At 32.8% G+C, this 21,977-nt stretch overlaps 1 protein-coding gene across 5 annotated transcripts in view; it reads right to left on the bottom strand.

Annotated features, from left to right (window-relative positions):
- Positions 1-21,977, bottom strand: part of LOC117122149 (trichohyalin-like) — a 65,644-nt gene that overhangs the window by 36,944 nt on the left and 6,723 nt on the right. For 3 of the 5 annotated variants that reach the window (XM_033267650.1, XM_033267652.1, XM_033267651.1), the window contains exons 2-11: positions 19,040-19,114; positions 17,366-17,562; positions 16,693-16,792; positions 15,227-15,379; positions 14,976-15,092; positions 12,964-13,908; positions 10,212-10,445; positions 9,776-9,877; positions 9,285-9,395; positions 3,075-3,243 (exon numbers count right to left, since the gene is read on the bottom strand). In XM_033267650.1, coding sequence (XP_033123541.1) covers positions 3,075-3,243; positions 9,285-9,395; positions 9,776-9,877; positions 10,212-10,445; positions 12,964-13,908; positions 14,976-15,092; positions 15,227-15,379; positions 16,693-16,792; positions 17,366-17,562; positions 19,040-19,091 — 2,180 coding nt within the window. In that variant the 5' untranslated portion in view covers positions 19,092-19,114. The remainder of the gene's footprint in view (positions 1-3,074; positions 3,244-9,284; positions 9,396-9,775; positions 9,878-10,211; positions 10,446-12,963; positions 13,909-14,975; positions 15,093-15,226; positions 15,380-16,692; positions 16,793-17,365; positions 17,563-19,039; positions 19,115-21,977) is intronic. The other 2 variants (XM_033267653.1, XM_033267654.1) reach the window with 2 other exon arrangements.

Below are 21,977 nucleotides of genomic sequence, written 5' to 3'. Positions count from 1 at the left end.
TGGGTCTTTCAATCGGAATTGATGAGCTCAAATGATGGCTCTAGGATGTACATATGTCAGGGTGTTCATTGTGTTTAGTACAGAATACATTGGCAGCCAAAACCTGAATTGAAGTATTCAAGGGGAGGGGAGGGTCTATTCAAGGGAAGGAGATCAGATGAAGCTATTTAACAGTAACTTTGAATGAATGCCAGTGGTATGCAAAAGCGAAGGCTTAATGGACAAAAGCCCTTTGAAAAAAAAAAAGGCAAATTTTGGCTATTTGTAAGCTGCTCTGGGACCTCTCTGATTGCATTATGCTAAAAAAATTTAAAAAGAAAATGTATCCTTTCTTATTTTGGTCTGATGCACCGTGGCCTATTTGAAGGGGGCTTGGCCTCCAAGATAGGGTCTTAAGCCCCCTACACTGGCACTGCTACTGATGACAACCGGTTATATTTATTTCTGCTTAATATCAGTCCAAAGTCTTTGTTTTCATTGCTCTTGTTAGTTACAATACAACACAATTCCTATACCTATTTCTGTTGATAAGCAAAGTACAGGTTTGATCTATGTAGTAAATATTATACATGGTAATAAACAAGTACTGTATCCACTATAGTATCATGTACGACTCATTAATTAGGCCAAAAATTCATATCAATGATTTTTTAATTTATTACCATTTCAATACTAATTGCTTCTGTAATATTTGCCTCAAGTAGGTAACCAATCATGCTTTGTACTGATAATCAAAATCCATTTTTTTTCTAATGTTTTTTTTTTTCTGTGTACTTTAGATGGTCTCTCTTGAGCTAATACATTAATATGCAACATACCTATTTCTGTTGATAAGGAAAGTACAGTTTACATGATCTATGTAGTGAATAACATGGTAATAAACAGGTACTATGTAGAACTCATTAATTAGGCCAGCAATTAATAATAATGAGTTTTTAATTTATTATCATTTCAATACTAATTGCTTCTGTAATATTTGCCTTAAGTAGATAACCAATCATGAATTGATAATCAAAATCTTTTTTTCTAATTTTTTTTTTCTGTTTACTTTTGAACTTCTTGGTACAGGTATATTATAGTAAGTTATTACCTTCGATTAAATTAGATTCTTTGAATAACAGTAATATTAAACTCTGCCCATATTATCAATGTTCTTGAAATAGAAGAGAAGCAATAGGCCTCTTTTTTTGCAAACTTTGTATGGGCTTCTTTTCGGGATGGACTTCTTCTCGAAATGGGCTTCTTTTCAAGTCTACTTTTGTAGGGGCTGCTTTTCAAAATGAATTTAAAAATTTTGGAATTACTACTATAAAATTAGTCTGTACCATGGCATTAAATCACTTTAAGCTACTGTATAAACCAAGAGTATTTTGATTTCATTTTGTTTCTTTGAAATTTGTGTTCAGGTTATATACTGTACAATCTCGAAAAGAAGCCCATGCTATCTTAAAAAGAAGCCCATGGGCTTCCTTTCGAGTTGGGCTTCTTTTCCAGGCTACTTTCTACAAACTAAAGAGGGGGTTTCAATTGAAAGCTGGGTTTCTTCTCGAGATTAAGCCCATTGGGCTTCTTTTCAAGATTTTACAGTATACAGTATTCATTATATGCCTATATTTGCTCATGTGATGTCATATGACCATATTTAGGCATGTTAACTTACATGCTTTTGTCAAATAAAATTTGATGGACTAGACAGGGCTTTAATAGTGATCTAAGTCTTAGTGGCTCTCAGTAGACTATGTGGTTGAAATATACTTGGTTTTTAAAAGGTGGCATGGGAAGGAACTGATCGCCCTCAGGCCCGTAGCCAGGTTCTTACACGAGGGAGTTCTCTTGGCGGGAGGCCCAGGGTTAAAGACCTGGTGGTGTCGGCGAATCCCCCAAAGCCAGGGGATTTTTGTGTTCTGGGGTCTAAATAATGCTATAAAAGCAGCTATGTTTTAGAAAGGTCTGCAGCAAAACATTCCATCTGAGTCTCGGTGGGTCTGCAGGGCATTAGTTTGATAGGGGTTTGAGGACTCGTTCGGGAAATTCCAGGGGGAGGGGGGTTTGCCCGAACCATAAAAACCTACGAGCCTGCCCTACTACGTGATAACAATCAGGCTTAGCATGACGGCTCCTAGCACAATAATAGTTCCCTACATTTGGTAATAAATAAGGGACTAACTTTCTTTTACACTATTGGCTAGTAATCAATCTCAAAATTTGCAAGTAAATTTTATAAATACAGCAGAATTGTTTTGATTTTTGCCTCATTGGAAATTGTTAACTTATAATTATATGATTCTTTAAATTTAATTGATCTTCTAATGATTTTGAGATTTTTCCAGAGACAGTACAGAATCACAATGTTGCCATACCTGAACAGATTAACAAATAGCATTATATAGGGGTCTAATTATTACTATTGCCATTGGCAAAAAATACAATACACATGAAATAACCACAACAACCAACATACAAAACAAAAAACAGCAAATACAACAACCATCATGAAAACAATACTACAACATTGATTAAAATGTAACTTTTCACTGTGAATATGCACACAAAACAACTGATGTTAATTTTCTTAAAATATGTTCCGAAATTTGGTAGTACAAGGTACAAAAACTAGATTCTAAAAAAAAATGTACAGGCCTTACCTTAACAAAGGGAGGGATGACAGTAACACGCACATACATGCTTGCTTCAGATTCATGCGACACATCCACAAAAACATCAAAAAGGGCTGTTCCAAGTTATATTCACATTCCTACTGACTTTACACTACATGCTTTTCAGAACTAAATCACTGAGGTAAATTTCATTACACAATACAAAATACTAAAAAATTAAATCAAATCATAAAGAAGATATCAAAATAATCAGTGCAGACACAAATACCATCCCCCATATGAGTTTCTGTTCATAAAGGAAGCCATGAATTTCAGAAATTTACTACTCTATATCGATGTGTTTTTGTGAAGAGGGAAGAGGGGACAGACGACCATTCTTATATGTGGTTTAGCTGTGCTGACTTGGAAGGATAAAGAATTGCATAATGTAGAAAAGGAGAGTGACATTATATTTACCTGTTGGAGTGCTTTTTCTCCAATGCTCGTAAACTGTTATTCTTTCCGGGAGGATATCTTGATTTTTGAACAGTAGATACAAAATTCTGCCTCGTCTGACTACCTAATTTCAGACCGCTCCTTGTCGATCCTGGATGTACCAAACCTTGATTTGATGTGTGCAATAATCCTGTAGGAACAACAATGTAAGTAAGTAATTTTTTTTTTTTTTTTTTACACTACGGCTGGTCTTGGAATCAATTTACAACTACAGGGAAGAAAATGTTGCGCATACAGTAACATTGTATGTACACGAAACATAATATAGGCCAGAAGTATTATAGCATGGGACAATATTGTTTAGGTCTAAAAAATGAAACTGGCGTACTGCACATGAAATTTAAATATAACGAAAGCAAAAGAGACTGAAATATACCGGACTGTTACACCATTTAACATATTGACTTATAGTTTAATTATTTAATTTCCCAGTATATTAAAAAACAAAAAATAAATAATATATGTGGTGAAGAATTGATATTTAGTTACTAATACAGGGTTGAACAGTACAATGAGAGCTATAAAATAGTCAAAGAATCAATAATATCCAAAATTTTACAAGAGTTTAAACATACAGCTCTTTGAAGAACAATATTTGAGAAATCGCCTTCAAATATTATAATTTTGGGCATTAATCAGGCAGACACCATCACCAAATCGCTAAAAAAAATGATGTTGTAACATTGAAAATTGGGAAAATAACATTTTGCATGATGTACTGTATAGATATATAAAGATTAGTTTAGTATGATTTAGTTTTAGATTTAGTTTAGTATGGATTTCAAAAACTTCGACATTCAAGCATGATTTGGCCATTACCTCTGAAACACAATTGGCTAGTTTGGCTTGTCTTTGCCACATATTCTGACTGACCAATCCTGTACATTGCAACCGCCTCCACTTGTCTGTGGAATGCTGCTAATCGTGACAGCCACAATTGCTCCTAGCTTAATCACTAATGACAGGAAAACCAGCTAAAACTCACCTTTATCATGCCTTTATCAATCTTCAAAGACACTAATTTAATAATTGTTTAACTCTTAAAGATTACTGTACAACCTAATATAATAATCAGTTCTATCAAAGTTGTCTGCCTCCAAATATACATTCCATCAGAAGTAAATACTTGAGAAACAACCAGCAGTATGTAAAGAAGTGTTACTTTGCTGTTGATGATATTTGCACATGATTTAACTGGTGTTATTTGCATGAAGGCAGGAACACTCAAGTGAGTATATCATAAATCTATGGGAAGTAACAACAAAAGAATGACGTAGGAAGCAAGAACTGAGAGGGCAAAAACACCTGCCAGAGATTCATACATAAATCAATGAATTCTGTCTGCATTAAAATTTTCATTGATAAGTTATAGTGAAAGGAAGAAAAACTCAATCTGTAAAATTAATGCAAGAACTTCAGTATTAATTTACATTTTTATAGTAAAGGCTGCTGATAGGTAATTCAAGTTTGTATGTGTATTGTTGACTTTCTGAGAACTGCCTCTGTTTTAATAACATGCCAAGAGACACATTAAACTCCACATCTTCAGACATCTACACCCTTGCCACCTTCTTCTTCTTCTCGCATTATGCATTCTAAATCATACATCAATATCTATCAATTTATAATTGCAGGTAGAAAGCATTAGTTTCACATAGGCGTTAGGGTTACCGCTTGTCAGGAATCTTTAACCCCTTTAAGGGATCTTGGACCTCTCTTTCGAGAATTTCTGCACCGCCATTAATTCAAAATTCAGGCTATTAAACCAAATTAATTAAATTGGACATATATAATGACTGAACACAAGGCTAATAGATTGTCTGCATACGCCATCACTAAGAGATTTTGTGAGAAATTCCAAACTTTAATTTAATAAATCAGTATTCAGTTTATTTATTAAAAACTGGATCATGATCAAAATGCAATATTCTATCACAACTCATAAATGTCAATTAAATGGCAAAGACAACAAAACCTGTAGATCTTCAAAACAAAACCTATGATCAAAATGCAGGTCAACCTACTTTCAATTATCAGTATCCAGTCTCTTTCAAAATGCATGTTTACATAATCTAAATACGTTTCCAATAATCACTTTTGTATGTTGTTTAATACTTCGATTCAACCCACTGAATAATTAAAAGATATGCATATTGGCATATATACTGTACATCTCATGATCACCTTTTAAATATTACACTATTTTCTGTTAATGCACCTTTCTAGAGTGTTAAAATTAACTGACAATTTTTTTTTGGTATATATACACATAAAAATATATACAATAGGCAGCAAAATATATCAATAGATGATGGGCCCTGGGTTCTACAATTACATTTAAAATGATAATGTGTGTTTACTTATTTCCATTATCCTTCAATTATTATTGTTATTATTACTTTTTTGATTAATTATTTTTTAAAACATACTTTGCATAAAACTGCAGTTTATAGGTATATTATACAGGAGCCTGATCTATGTGTTGCTTACTAAACCTCATTATGTAGAGAAAATAATATGAAGTTTCAAAATAAAACAACAACCCAAATCTACTAACTGAGAAAAACCAAGCAAAATAGAAACAACTCAAGAACAAAAACATGCTTTTGCTATTAAATTGATCTAAGATACTATGAATCAAAAATAAATAATTGTCTCGCATCTGGGACCGTGGCACTCTAAGGTGCAGGAGTTCTATAAAGAAAAATTAACAATTAATGGATTGTCTTATGGTTTATCAATTCGATAATGCCTGATATTATAATAATGGCAATGATTGTGGACTTGTACAGTACAGTACCAAATACAATGTCTTAATGCACAAGATTTCAGTATATTAATACTGTAACATTAACCAGGCCAGATGACTCTTCATAGCAAATTTTATTATCTTTACCTTTAATAAATGACCTGACCTATTTTAAGACTGTATCATTATGATGTTGTACTAGTAGGTCAAATAAATATATGAAATGAATGTCTGAATAAGTAATAGGAATTTGGAATTCTAATAACAATAACACTGGAAATAAATTACTAAAGACTTCACGTCATCTAAAAACATACTGGTCCAAATTTAAGCAAAAATGTAATGTTCTAATATTACTATAGTTATAGTACCCAAGGTTAGGGGCTAAAGCCATTGGTTAAAAGGAAATAGATCCCATTCATAAACACTCTAAATTGTGCAATAACATACACTTAAACTTGCTTAAGTCAACTGTGCCTAAGTCGAATAATTTCTAAGTCGATCTTATTTTACATGCCAAATTGTTGTGTTTTCCATTAGTTAACAATCTGTAAGTCGACCAATATTTCAAAGGCATTTTGGATTCGACTGAGGCAAGTTCAACTGTAATAATAATGCATTTTGCATTTTTCTTGCTATTTAATCCAAACTGCATGATTGCCATTTAAGGTTAACATTATCTAATGATGCTATCCTCCCAATTCTGATTGGTCTACTCATCTGATCACCATGGTAATTGTTTCCTCGCATTGAATATTCCTGCAATTACTAAATCAATCAGTGCTAAGATAGAGCTGGCCCCTGAAGAGGTTAATGAGTAGAAGTATGTACTATACATACAGAAAGTAGCCGCTACTGTTTACAATGCATAGAGGCAATATTTACAATAAGACACACTGCATAATCAGAATATAACCAAAATCAATAGTCATTTTCTGAAAAATATGGGAGGGATATAGAACTATTCAACATTCAGAACTAATTTGTACTAAATGTCTCTGGCACATACTATATATATATATATAGACTATTTTATCTGAAGAGTGCTGCACCATGTATGTGTAGCACGAAACTAAATAGTAATAAATATGTCTAATCAAAGCTACTGTTGAACCTCTCATAACCTGTCTCTTATACACATCTAGATGTGTATAAGAGACAGCAACCGCCACTAACAGGTTAAAATAGATATAAAATATTTATGTAAATTGATAAATACATTAAAAAGTACTAACAACTTTTTATTTAAGAACATATAAACTGTCAAAAAAAAATATCAATATAAATATTAGACAAACAAAACTTATTATAACTACTGTATCACATAAAAGTTTAAATAAACCTCTACAAGTAACATCAACACGAATGGAAGGTGGGTTCAAAAGACCTCTATATCGGGTACGCCTAGGCACATGTAAATTAAATAAAGAACTAAGTCACAATCATAATCATCATTCATTATCTTTCCAACAGTGACTAGTCACTTTTACAGAATTGAATAATAAAATGTTTAAATAAATATATGAAGTTTGAACATGCTAAATATTACTAACATTAGACAAATCTTTTTGATGGTAAACACAAAAGAGAATCACAGAAAATATAAGTAGAAAAATCAATTTCACATAAATAATTAAATAATTTAATCAGTCGATTGATAAACCCACTAGTAACATTGACTCTCCCCTGTAATTGAAAATAGAGCAAGATTATGTAATTGACACTATGGAACAGAAAGACGAAAATTGAAGATTGCATTCATATATTTAAAAAGAGAAATTAAATCTAAATGTTTACGGTGTTCAGCTAACAAAGCAAAGAAATCTTTAAACAAAACCAAATTTGCAAGAATAACCGATACACCTATAACAAAAACAAAGGTAGAAAATTCTGAAGATATTTAGTTCTAAACATTATTTTGAATCAAATATTATTTTCATTGCCCAATCTTGACTCTTGTTAAAAAAGAAAAAAATGATGAAAGGATTTAGAAGATGAAGAAACACTCTAAGAATAGATTATTGAATTGATGTCATTCTTTCTAGGAGCCATAATTGATAAATCCTTGATATTATGGCACAAATGTTAAATTATCTTGTTTAGTAACGTCATCTTCTAAAAGGTCACATGACCTTAATGATGTAATATTTGAATGATCTTTACTGAGATTATCTGTAAATTATGGTTGGTGAGAACAGTCTGCCTTATTAAAATACTATAGTCAAGGACATTAAGGTAGTTTAACCACATTGACACAATTATTTATATTCACTAACAAAAATGACAGATAATAAGGGAAAAAGATAGAAAATAATACTGGAAATGAAAGAGAGATGAAAAGAAAATGTTTTTATATTATTGTAAAGTTAATAGCAGATATAAGGTTAAAAGGTTCTGTATACCATTGAAATAATTTATCCCTGACAATGTTCTAATAAACTTGTCATTATATTAGAGAAAGTATTCATTATTTACTTAAGATTAATCAATAACCCCTTTACCACATCTTAAATCGGTAGAATTTTTGATGACGATTTTCGCTAATGGCTTCGCCCCCTCTAATGACATGCTTTTGTTCTGAAATTGTTAGTTGCCATATGTTGAAAGCACCCCGATTGTGAACGTCCGACTTTGCAGCAATCCAGTCTAACTATGTAGACCACAGTTTTTATTTTTATTATGAATTTCTGTAAATTTGTCTTTGAAAAAAAAAATGTATGATATATGACATACAGTAATGTCAGCCTATAATATGTAGTTACTATTTCAATATTGGATGCTGGTGTGAGAGGGGTGTGTGCTGGGTTAGGGTGGGATGGTTGTGGAAGCTGCCTTAGTGTGTTTGAAACTAATCTTAAATGCTATTCCAAAATTGGAAAAAACCTGATACAGTCTTTATTGTTAAACAAACGATAAAAAGTTAAGACCAGTATATATACACAGGACCAATTCTTCATTAATGAGACCAAGTACAAAAAAAATATTAGTGTTTGTTTTCCTGGCCTGCTTCCATTTTTCGTTTTATTACATTTAATTATGCAATACAATAATCACTAGAATAACCTATTAGTGGTAATTAACAATTTTATGTACTTCTACTTTATGCTTCTGAGACTCAAAGTCTGTGTTACCAGAAGACATGACATAGCTGACAGCTAGAAAAAAAACGCCTTACTTCCTTTTTCAAATAACCTCTGGCAAGCATCTATTTCTTTTTCTAATGCATCGCAGTATGCATTTTACAGCGAATTCATAATCATAGAATAACATAATTGTATGTCAATTAGATTTTGGACAGACAAAATAAGAACTGTTTGCTGCTATGGCATATCTATAATTATTTACAAGGGGAGGGTAGGAGCTGTTGTGGCAAAATGATTTTTTTTTTGTATTATTTCAAATACAAATTGAGTAGAACTTACCTCTCCTTACACCATCTCCATTAGCATTTCTAACATCACCGGTGTAGCGCAACATAGATGGATCCATACAATCTTTATTAACGTCTTCGTCACTTCCATTCGCCAACAAGTCTGAAGAAATTTGAGTAGAAAGTCAAAGCTATATATACAAACATTATTATTTGTCTACCTCATTAGAAACTGTTTGGTTAATCAATACATTCTTGTTAAGGTGAGTTTAGCAAACTATATTTATTAAGGAAAATCAGATTTGTTTTTGTTTCATTGAGCCTAATAGTTTGCCAAATGCATCTAAACATGACAAAATCTTTTATGACAAATAAAAAAAATATACAAGTTCTTATTTTTTCATGGGGACGAATGTAGTAGTATAGGCCCAAAATAAAATTTCAATATTTTATTATTAGAAATCAAGGCCTTATAATTTATATACATAGCAAACTTTAATGTTTATTAAATATAAATTATTAAAACAAGGATTGTCATCATACCATTTCCTCTTTTGTCTTTAAAGGAGCCTTCGAAATTCCTGGGAATATCTGATGCTGTATCACTTTGATCAGAGAAGTCATCTACAGATCTATTTTTAGAACCTTATAAAAAGAAGTGGAAAGAAAATCAGATGGAGAAAAAGAACCCATCAAATTGCTGTTCTGAAGATTGCTGTGATGTTTCCATTAGACGCATTCCACCTGCATATATTTTTATGTTATTACCTGGAGCAGTAAGAGGAAGAGTAACAGTGGAAAGAGTCAAAGGAAGAGGAGAAATGTGATGAGGATGAAAGTAGGAGGAACGAAAAGAGAGAAAATAAGAGAAAGAGAAAAGATGAGGAGGAAGAAGAGGTTGCTGAGAAAAAATAAGAGAAATGTGTATAATACAAAAAAAATGTTCCGAAAGTATGTATACCAATATTAATGAATTTACCTTTCTTTTTCTTTAGAATAGTCTGGAATGTTTCTCTGACATCACCTGACTTCACGGAATCCAGATCGCTTGGAATGGTAACCGTATCGAAGCTCATGATTGGTACGCCAGCCACCTGCTTTACCATCATGTGACGAAAACGCCGTTCAAAATCTTCGGTCTGAACAGATTCTACATCACTTGGTATATACCCATTTGGTACTACTTTTCTTGGCAGCAGACCTGGTTTAAATCCTAGGCAAATTAAACATCAAATATATATATAATTGAAAACAATTAACAATGCATTAATCATTCATATATGAACTGGTTTACTATGAGGGACATTTATAAAAATGTGTTAACATATTTTTGCTAATGCGTAAGCTACAATTAATAAACAGTACTGTATGTTTACTAAATATGTTTGAATAAAATGCCTAACTTTTTATTAAATCTATTATGCTATTAAAAAAAAAAAAGATGAAGTTTTTTGGCATACGTTATCAAGTAATTTATAGTTAAAAAATCAAGCAAGTTTAAGTTTACTTATTCTATTTTGACAGAAAATATGTAATCACAAAAAATATCAGAACCAGAGAGCCCACTACTAAGCCTTTTAGATATTGTTGCTCAGGTCCCAAATAATGAAGGTCTAAACATACACAAACATGCATTTCCAAGACAACATGTGTGTTTGTGGGATATCAACATGTATTGGTTTGATAAGTTTGATTTACACTTCAAAAAGAATTACTGTAGGCCTAGCAAGTTTGTGAAAGTATCTATATGCTTCACATACCCTAGGGCAATACCCATGAAACATACACCAGCAGCGTATTGATCTTTCATTTTAAATACGGATTGTATTACGCTCCAAAACCAAGATGGTTTTTATGAACAATAACAAGGGGGGAATAGCTCTATCTGAGTGATTTCAGCCTGAAAATTATTTCCATAAACTTTGTTTACAATAGCATATAGACAAAAAAATTATTTTACAACTATCTTTATTAAGAATATAATTTCATTTTTTTGATCCAAGAAATATTTTTTTCAACCTAGAGTATAATGCCCACTGTGAGATGGTGACAAATGTGAAATGTCCAAGCCTGTTGGTATGACATTTGTGACAATTATTTACTTCTTCAGACACATCTGATCAAACAAATTAAAAAAAAAAAAAATAATAAATAATAATAATAATATTAATTAATATTATATTTAATATTATTTTATTGTTTTTTTATATCATCATCATCATCAGCAGCAGCAGCAGCAGCAGCAGCCTGTGTACGCTTTGTTCACTTGATGTATTTATGAAAACTGTGTCTTTATATTATTTAGGAACAACTTTATCATTCTATTTTTCATATTTTGTATTATTTCAAAACTCAATATACTAATCTATAACATGGTTTACTTACAGGTGAATATTGTTAAGAATCTATAAATAGCAATAATTCAGGAAATGGCACATCGTGCGGAAATTGTAATGTCAATACTGGCAAGATAATATTCTAAGACACACGCAAAGGCCTATTTTTGACTGATAATACTGCATTCTTTATAAATGATAACTAAAACAATGTCACTTGTTCCTAAAATAAAAAGAATTGTCAGATTCCAATAAAGTGAATTTTGAATTTGAATATATACATACACACATTTATGATCTGTTAATATTTCTAAATGCATAATTGAATTGAATTTGAATTTTGCTAATTCATGTTAAATGAATGTTATACAATGCCTAATCTCCTGATAGAGGGCTCACTTCATTAAGAATAAAGAAATTTGAATTCTTCTATATAAACATCTCATTCAAAACAAAAAAAAATATTAATATGATAATGTTGAAAATGATGTTAGAAGGTACTATGGATAAGCTGAAATTTCTGACAGAGAACAAAACAATCATGCTGATAACAACAATGAACACAATTATTATAAAGTTACTAGACCATGACTATAGGAATTCTTCACAAATATAGAAAGGTCATTAAACTTTGGAAGATCTGGATGCAGTAATAAGTATACATACGATTTGTGCCTTTCATAATTCAATTAAAAATTTGCAGATATGTTCTCTTATTTCTTACTTGTAAAGTAACATAATTTTTAAATTATTCCAACAATACTGAGCAAACTTCCAAATTTAAATGATTATGATTACTCCACTGTGTTAATTCTTGGTGATTATAGGAGTGATGTTTTACCCTACTTGATGTGTTATACTGAATATTCAGTACGTTCCCACAAAAAATGAGAAAAAAATTTGCAAGTGATTCGGGTGGGAATCGAACCCATGACCCCCAGATAACTAATCTGGTGTCATAACCACTAGACGACCGAGCTTGCGCTTAGTGGCTAGTTTTGAATCCAATCCCCACGTAGCAGCAGGTCCTGCACATCAAAATATTCTTGGTGTTCAGCACCACCCAAGCAACAACTTTTGGAATGGTGCTTGATTAATTGGCGATTCTTACAAAGTGAAGAATGGAAATGAGAAAGCACAATGGGTAGGGTGAAGGCTACACAGATCAGGGGAAAAATAGACAAGAGAGTCTGAGCAATACACCCTCTAAATAATAAAAATCCTTTGTATTGGATGCTTGCTACAAGAATAATTTTTAGGAAGCCAATCAGAAAAGAGCTTTATAAAGCAAACAATCATTTTCTTTTCCCCTGATACAAATATGTCTACATGAATAATTTCTGCTTTTGCTGCAATGTATAATGATAAGATGATGTTTGCATGATGGAGGAGTACCTTCGCCCGTGTACACCAGAGATGCGCAGAAGAGGGGTTCGTAATGTTCAGTGTAGTTGGAGTCAGAGCCAATATCAGACTCACCAACTGGCCTGCGTATGTACATGTATTCTGGTAACCCACTAGAAACATCACTGCCAACACCACTGCCAACATTGCTGTCAACCATTTTCTTGGATGCCTTCTGCTTGAGTGTCTTCTTTTTACGAGGCTTCTTCTGGGTTGCTTGTTTGATTGAACGAGGTGAGTTGTCTGTAGATGTTCCTTTGTAAACGTAAGAAGATCTTGGAGTTGGTGAAAGTGGAGGGTGAAGTTTAGGGCCAAAACTTATATCCAGTTCATGAACAATGTCCTCTGTTGCCATGGAATCAATGTCATTCTCTTTTTCCAATATTAATTTGAATTGTGGATATTCTTTATAATGATGAGGGTCATTGTGGAGAGATGATGTTTTGTGATTTATGTGATGCATCTCTTCATCCTCCTCATCATATGTTTCCTCTTCTTCTGCATCTTCTACTTCCTCATCCTCTAAAGTCTGATCATCTGAGGTTAAACTTTCTTCTCCATCAAACCTAGAAAAGTCTGTATGTGACTGATGAAGAGACTCTTCACCTTCATCATTAAAATAACTGACATCATCAGTCTCATCCTCTTTATCTCTGTCTGAAGACTGCACAAACACACCTTCAATGTAATCCCCATCACCTGCAGAAGCATTTTCAGACCTGCCATCTGAGGATGCCCCAGTAGTCCTCAACGGTTTGACAGAAATTTCTGATTTATTCTTAGCAGAACTATTCCTTTTTTTGGTTGGCATATTCCGAACCTTCTTTCTCCTCCGATGTGACTCGTTCCTGCTACTAGTGGTAATGACATTAGAACTGTCAAATCGTGGACCCTGGCTTAGTTTTTCATCATCAATTGATGCTTGAAATAAATTATCTAGGAGAAGCAAAATTTAAAAGTAAAACATCAAACAGAAAAAGAAGACCCAAGTAAAGCTCTCTCTACACTATCAAATTTCATCAAAAAAGCGTCACATACAATTTGATGATACATCAAACTGCATCAAATAATGTGATGTAGTTTGATGAAACTGAATTATCAAATCCGATTGGTTGGTGTGATTTGTAGTGTTTGCTAATTGGTCAAAAGGTGACAACTTTTTGACAGACAACATAAAATAAAAGTTGACTTTTTTGATACAATTTGAAATTATGTGATATGATGTCATTGTGCCCATATATGGGCACATCACATTTTTTTTTTCATTTAAAATTTGATAGATTAGACCAGGGGCGGATCCAGTAGGCAGGTATGGGGGCCAAGCGTCCTTAACCCCCGTTTTCCCACTAAATTTCTAAATTTCAAGGCATATATTGAAATTAGTGCTCTCACTTATCTATTCTGAATATGTTGTGCCCCCCACCCCCCATTGGAAAAATTCTGGATCCGCCCCTGGATTAGACAGAGCTTAATAGAACACCAACAGAGAAGGTATTATTTTGGTTTATAAACAAGCTTCAGGCATGGATCCAGTAAGGGGAACAGGGGAATGTTCCCCCAGTTTTGCCACTAAACTTTAACATTTCAATGCATATATTGAAATTACAACTACTCACTTATCTATTCTGAAAATGCTGTGCCCCACGCTTGAAAATTCTGGATCTGTCCCAGAGCTTTGTATTAGATTATTGTTATATATTATTCATCACATGCAGTGGTTTATTTAGGTATACAGACATGAGAGAGGGGCTGTTAGAGGAGTGATGGGAAAGTAGGGTGTTAAGGGCATGCAAACTCAAGGAATGGAACTATGTAGCAGGAAATGTGGGCTAAATATTTTCTAGATGCATCCAGTGTAAGAGTTTGTCTAGTGTGATAGGGGTATTAGTTTACAGAACATATATACTGACTGAGCTCACGCAAAAGATCTACAATTCTGAAAGATTCTACAATGGAGCTTGTTGCTCCATGTAAAATTAACATAACATTATGAATATACTCACCCTGTTTTGTGTTGGTGTCACTATCACCTTTCTTTCCTTTCTTAGATTTGTTTATTTTTCCATTTTTGCCTTTGACTTTCATTGGTTTTGACTTTTTGAAGACCATTTCTTGATTTCCTAAAAAACAATGTAGTTTTATGTAGCTTTTCTTTACTTTGGTATCAGAATTTATACTACCCTTTACAAATTCCCAATTGTTAGTATTATTTGCAAAATAATTATTGTTAATGTATTAAATATTGTTCTCATACCAGAATCTGTTGCATTTACTTCCTGAAGCAGTTGCTCCGCAACTTCCATAGCCCTTCTTCGGGAACTTTCTTTATCTGTAATAGTGGCATCTTCCACACCTGAGCCCAACTCAGTGTCATTGGTACCATCAAGAGACGAGCGTTTTTTACCACCTAAAATTGGAATAAAAATTTCTTTTTATTTCACATACATAACAATTAAATGGGAGAGAAAACAGATAATTTCATATACCAAATTTAAGTAACAATCATAGTTGGATTTACATAGCGATTTACATATACCAGACTCTCAAAGTGCTCGTACAGTAACTGTTTTCTCCCCTAAGGGTCTCTTCGTGTCTGAGCTACCCGGTAAACTGGTACCAGCTACTCTCATCTGTCCACAACAGGGGCTGTATGCATTAGTACACCGGGGTAACCCCACTCATCTCGAAAGATGTACTGGGTTCTTTAAAGTGCACATGAGCCAAAGTACAGTACTATGAGAACATATGCAATGGGTAAGAGCAAAGATAATAAATAGCAGAAGATAGAGCAGCTTCCCAATATAGTGGAACATCCGTTCGAAAGACATTGTGGGTATACGGAGAGCAACTTTACCCCGTCCCCGCGGCGGATGGTTTGTTTCCTGCAGTATATCCACTTAGTAAAATGGTCAAATTTTACCCCATTCGCGGGAGGGCAGATGTTCCATCAATTTTAATGTAAATACGTGGAACAGCTCATTCTTCTGCTATTTAAGCTCTTTGGTAAGAGTTGCAAATGGTGGGCAAGGATAGGCTTTATTCTGCTTCAGCCTTAGGTGTATTAGGCTATACCTCATCTGTTGGGCTAGCTTCTGGCCTTCAAGATTTATAACCAATGTTTATCCTGCTTAAAGAATTTAAAAAAATAGCATTTTTATTATTTCATACAGCCTACAATTTAACAAAGTTATAAGATCTGCATGGTAATATATGGCAGCTTCAGTGAGTGTGGAGATAAGTGAAAGACCAAAGATATTTATTTTAAAAATTCAAATTAAACTTTATTGCCATTTTATTTTATTTTATCTGTACTTTTTATTAGGCCTTTTTAACCTTTTTGTAATTATATTATGTTTTCTTATACCGTACTGCATTTTAATGTTTATAATATTTTTTTAAATTATGTATATAGAATTGCGATATTGTATTTTTGTTGTCATGAGGAGAGCCCCTCGACAGTAGATCTTCTACTTTTGGGCAATCCTGCCACATGACAACAATTACTATTTTTTAAATTTTATATTTGTATATTTTATATATTTATATCTTTTGGCGAAATAAATGAAGTGAAATGAAATGAATCGAACTTCATGATTGGATGAGACAATTTTCAGTACAAGAAAAGACAAAAACATTCAAAATACAAGACAAACACTAAAAATGCGATCTCATCCAGTATGCCTCCATGTGTTTAAAGTTCTGATTCTGCTATGAACTTACCTTTTCTCTTTCTGCCCTTGGCATTATCTTTTTGCATTACTGATGGTGACTGGGTCAACCCATGTCCATTCTGCCCATTTGATTGGTCAGTTGGATATGTCTAAGGATTAAAAAACACAACAATATTGGATATATGAAATAAATCTTTCTCTTTCGTTACTATAGTAACTGGTCTCCAATCATTTTGATTAGGCCAAGAAAAATATTTCATGTTGCCCAACACCCAACCAGCCTAAAATTTAGGAACAAGACCTTTTTTCATAAGGTATTAAAATGTAATCTTAATTAATATTATAAAAGCAAATGCACAGGAACTGTAAAGGTGGAGTAATATGGGTCAGGTAGGGTCAAAAGTACCATAAGCCATGAGGTCTCAACGCTTGGGATCCATATTAGGTTGAACATGGCTCTAACACGATCAAGAGGTTCATTTTAAAATGGCCTAATCTTGGACCCATTTTGGGTCTCAATTGTCATAAATTTACGGCCGAAGCTATTTCAATTTTCTTGCCTGGATTTGTTTTAATGGTCCCAACCAAGTTTAACCAGCTGAATATAATATAACCCATAAAAATATAACCCTAAGAATTTGAAATTTGAAAACCAATTACAAAAAGAACACCAAGTTATTGCATGCAAAATAATGTATGATGGTGTCAAAAAATTAGCTGACCTTGTTAATAAGTGCATTCAATTCTTTGTCAATACTGTCTAGGATGAAATCTGTATGGTCAATATTGACTTCAACCTCTGTCTCCTCCTCCTCCTCCTCATCCTCATCATCGTCCTCCTCTTGACTCTCTTCACTTGATACTAACTCATCCTCCTGATCATCTCCAGTAGAAGCATGCTCATTGTCAGAATGGATTTCTGATAGGAATAAATGATAGAATAATATTTATAAATTAAAATTTGTCATTGATCTTGTATTTTGATTTTTTTTTTTTTTTTTTGTTGCTGGATATATTGAGAGTGTAATAATAGAATATGATGAAGATAAACACAGTCATCATTTAGGAAATTTTTATATGCTATGGGTATAGAAATAACATAAATAAAAACTTCTATTACAAAACATGAGTTCTATTCCTATTCTATACTAGTAATGTTGGAATCAAGAGGAATGGTAATTGTGGAACATCCTTTCATAGAAATTGACAATATAAAACAATGCACTTTGCAATTAGATTGACCTGTAAGTAGTAAAGATGATTTACAACTGAACAGGTCTGCAGGGGCCATCCCTATACTATGACTCCCAAAACTTCCTCTTAACTATTCACCATCCCCATTCTCACTTCATATCCCTGGTCCCTATAAATGTAGACTATACAATACTATATAAAATTCATATTTTTTCAGTGGAATAAATTAAACTTAGTAAATACTGTATAGTTTCAAATGCATCTGTTATTATTTCTATACACTACAAGTACAATGTAAGTTACGGTACTCTTCTGGTATCATATATAATCTTAAACAAAGGCATCTGGAATTGCTTCTTGGATAACTACTGCTACCATAGTTACTCCTTGGTGTCACATAATCTTACACCAAGACATGTGGCTTGTATCATCTAATAGCGGCAGACCTAAACTAATTTTACGTTTCACTGACTTTGTACTACCATGGAACAACAAAATCAAACCACGAGGAAAGAAATTAAAGAGCACAATAGAAAAAAGTCTTATTTAGTTCTATATTTTCTACTAAAAATATGGCAAAGAGAAGAAATGATACCGATGATGATGATTATGGTAGTGGTATAAATAATTATAATTTTCATAGATTTTAATAAAATAATTATAATCATTTTATAGAGTATTTAATATTTTATTATTTTTAGATCTTGAAATTTGTTTTCATCAATATTAACAAAAATGCAGGTTTCTGATCAACTGTCCCACTTAAGATTGTGGACTGTAAGTAACATTAAGTTAACCTTCAAGACTACAATATTGATGTGGTATCTTTATTTTAAAAGGCTTTCATTAAAATATCCACAAAATAAATTTCACTATTATGGAATAAGGGATCTTTCATACAGTGAACATTTTCCAGAGAGGAAAACCAACCAGGAGTTCCACAAGTGACCATCACTGGAATGTTTACTATTTCTATGAATATTAGTAACTTAGTAATAGTAGTGTTGTAGATTGTCTGGCGACTGTCTGGAGTGATATAACCTCGCAATCAGATATCGATACACTTCAGACAGAAATTATCAGACTACAAAAACAGTGACAGAATAAGTGGTTGTATTACTTGGTGTTGGTCAGAGAATGCTACATTATGCTACTTTATGTGGTTGCCACAAATTGTGAAAAGACTTTTCCATACTCTGTACCTCCAGTAACTTCCTCCTCACTCCATTCAGCCTCCGCATCAGACAATTCCATTATTCAATCAATGCTCCATCAACCTAAGAATAATTAAATAAATCATTAGGTAATTCATAATTAATTAAAGCAATAATAATAATAAATAATAATAATAATACCATATCTTACATTTACTGTAATAAAATCAATGTAATAAAATCTACATTTAGCATACCTGTATACATAATTTGAGCAAATCATAGCATACAGTAGTTTGAGTTATAATGATAAAAATACTACAGTAGTATTATTATACAAGGTGCATGGTCACATGTATTGCACCATGGGGATAACTCTCAAACCAAAGGAATCACCCTCCAACCAATAGTACAATGAGAATGGCCATCATACAGCAGTATTGTACCAGGGGATCACCCGCAAACCAACAGTATTGTACCAAGGAAATGACCCTCAAACCAACAGTGTGGTACCTTGGGGATGACCCACAACCATAATGACAGTTTGGTATCACAAGGATGATGCAACACCAACAGTATTATACTATACCATGGAGGGTCATACCAACACTATGGTACCATGAAGGACATCCTCATACTAGAACTATGGTACAGTATGGTATGGTACTGAGAAGTCATAATACACGTAAACATTAGTGGTGAAGGCTACATTCAGACTTGGAGATAAGTCTGGCTCAAGGTTAAGCCCGGCTCAAGGTTAAGCCCGGCTTAACTTTGCTGGGCGTTCAGACTAGCGGGATTAGCCAGGCGCAAGCATCGGCATAAACCATAACCAGAAAACGAGTTTCGACACATTGCGCTCAAAACGTGAGCTGGGTTTATCCACCTAGTCTGAACTACTATAGGCCGAAATGTACAGTAGATCCAACATTCCCAAGAATCAATCACCATGGCAACCAGATAGCGTGTTTAATAATTAATTTAGTCGGAGTTTCAGCTCCATGGTTTTAGTAATATGAAACTCTTGATCTTCATTTCATGAGAAAATAACAATTGAGTGAAATTAATGGTTAAAATTTAATGTGCAATGGGACAACCAATAATTTAATAATTTAGATGTCTGCTACTATAGTTCAAATTCTACTTAATTAAGCTGATGAACTGTTAATGAGAAATGAATTTACCAAGATTCATCATTTTTAACTGCATAATTAAGCCTAACTAGAAAATAACTCTTGATAAATGTTACATTAATATAGTTATACAATAACCCTTAATGAATGTTTCCTGTTTACTGTAGATATTAATTATATAACACAGGCTCAGACAGGGCTACAAAATATAAATTTAAAGATTGCCACAATCGACAGTGATTGTGGTCAGTATCGAGGCCATGGGCCTAAATATTTTCAAAATTATTCAATTCAATAATTCCAAATAGTAAACATAGGCCTTTATAGTATGTGAATACTAAAACATTAGATGATTGTTTAATTATAAATTAATTAACTGTGAAAATAAATTATATTTCAGATAAAATTACAGAATACTGTATATTCTCTTAAAGTGTCAAGTAACAAGCAATGTGACATACTGTAAACTGCAGCATAACAACATTAAAAATTGTGTTAGTGCTGCATTTCTATTGAATTGTTGGAGGCAGATAAGGAGGCTTTTAATAGAAGTGTAAATTTAAACAAGGATTAATACAAGTACTAAACCGGCCCAGTTGCTTTCTTTGCTTAAATTTACTTTCTACCAAACTCATGAAATGAAATGCTGGTACCATAAACAGTGTGGTTGACCCTCTTAATACCTTGTGTATTTTAGGAGGAAGTTTCTAAAGAAAATTCAGATTTAATTATAATGTGAAGACTTTACAATAATAAATAGATTATACAGCTACAGAAGGGTTAATTCATTTCATACCATATTCCTGAAAATGTCTTGTGGACAGAAACTGGAGGATTTAATAAATTCATGGTTAGTTTTTTACTGAATTCTCGTCATTTTAAATATTTGTTTTAATTCAGACTACTAGTGGTTACACTGCATTTACTGGTATATATTGTACATTTTTCAAGGAAATCCTAGCTTGATATATAATGTAGATTCAGTTTCCTTTTCACTATTATCTATTCTCAGACAAAATTCACTGAAATAAACTTAAAGCTTTTTATAAGCATCCCTTGTTAAAAAGTGTTTATCCATTTTTAACCAAGGAGCTATGCAATAGTAAGACTACTACTATATATATTCTTGGTTTTCAGCATTATATAATTAAGGTGTAGTTTCATTGTTGAACTTGTTAACCAAACTAGGTTAGTTTTCAAAGTTAAGCCGTGTAGGCCTATAGATTTTCCACTTGAAAGTTCTTACCATCGGCAAGTGTGTTCTCTTAATGGAATCTGAAGGCCAAAGGGATAATTCTTTACTAAATCAATAATTCTCTTTTTTATAAGTCTTGTATGAGGTGTAGTAAGCAGGGGTTTACTACAATTGGATTAGTAACTGCATGACCCTCATCAGTTATTAATAATAATATGGTACTTGTTGTATGCTGCAGGGCTAATGCAAAACCTGCCACCTGCTACTACAATATTAGTATAATTGTACCTCCTCTTGTTACTGTTATCGCATAAAAAAAATAAATTACTGTATTAGCTATATTTTGCCAGGGTGGCCAAAATCATGTTTTACATGTGTACTCCAGTGTTTTTCTAATCACTTTTTATTAATTTACAATCATTAATGAAAACTTCTAAACTACTGTAGGCATGCAATACACTAAACAATGTACAGCCAAATTACATTCAAATATTAACTTTGGAACAAATTTGGATTTCTTTGATGCATAACCCACAAACGTCTGGTCAGAGAAGACCAAAGAAAGATAGATGAATGAATGAGAAACATAGACAAAGATAAGCCCACCTTTATACATTGGTCAATTTTCAACAGCTACATAGGCCATTTTTAGCAGGGT

Source organism: Anneissia japonica, unplaced genomic scaffold (genome assembly GCF_011630105.1).
Source record: "Anneissia japonica isolate Jap-2015-1 unplaced genomic scaffold, ASM1163010v1 scaffold288265_len830512_cov201, whole genome shotgun sequence".
NCBI lineage: Eukaryota > Metazoa > Echinodermata > Crinoidea > Comatulida > Comatulidae > Anneissia > Anneissia japonica.
This window is presented reverse-complemented; position numbering and strand designations above follow the sequence as displayed.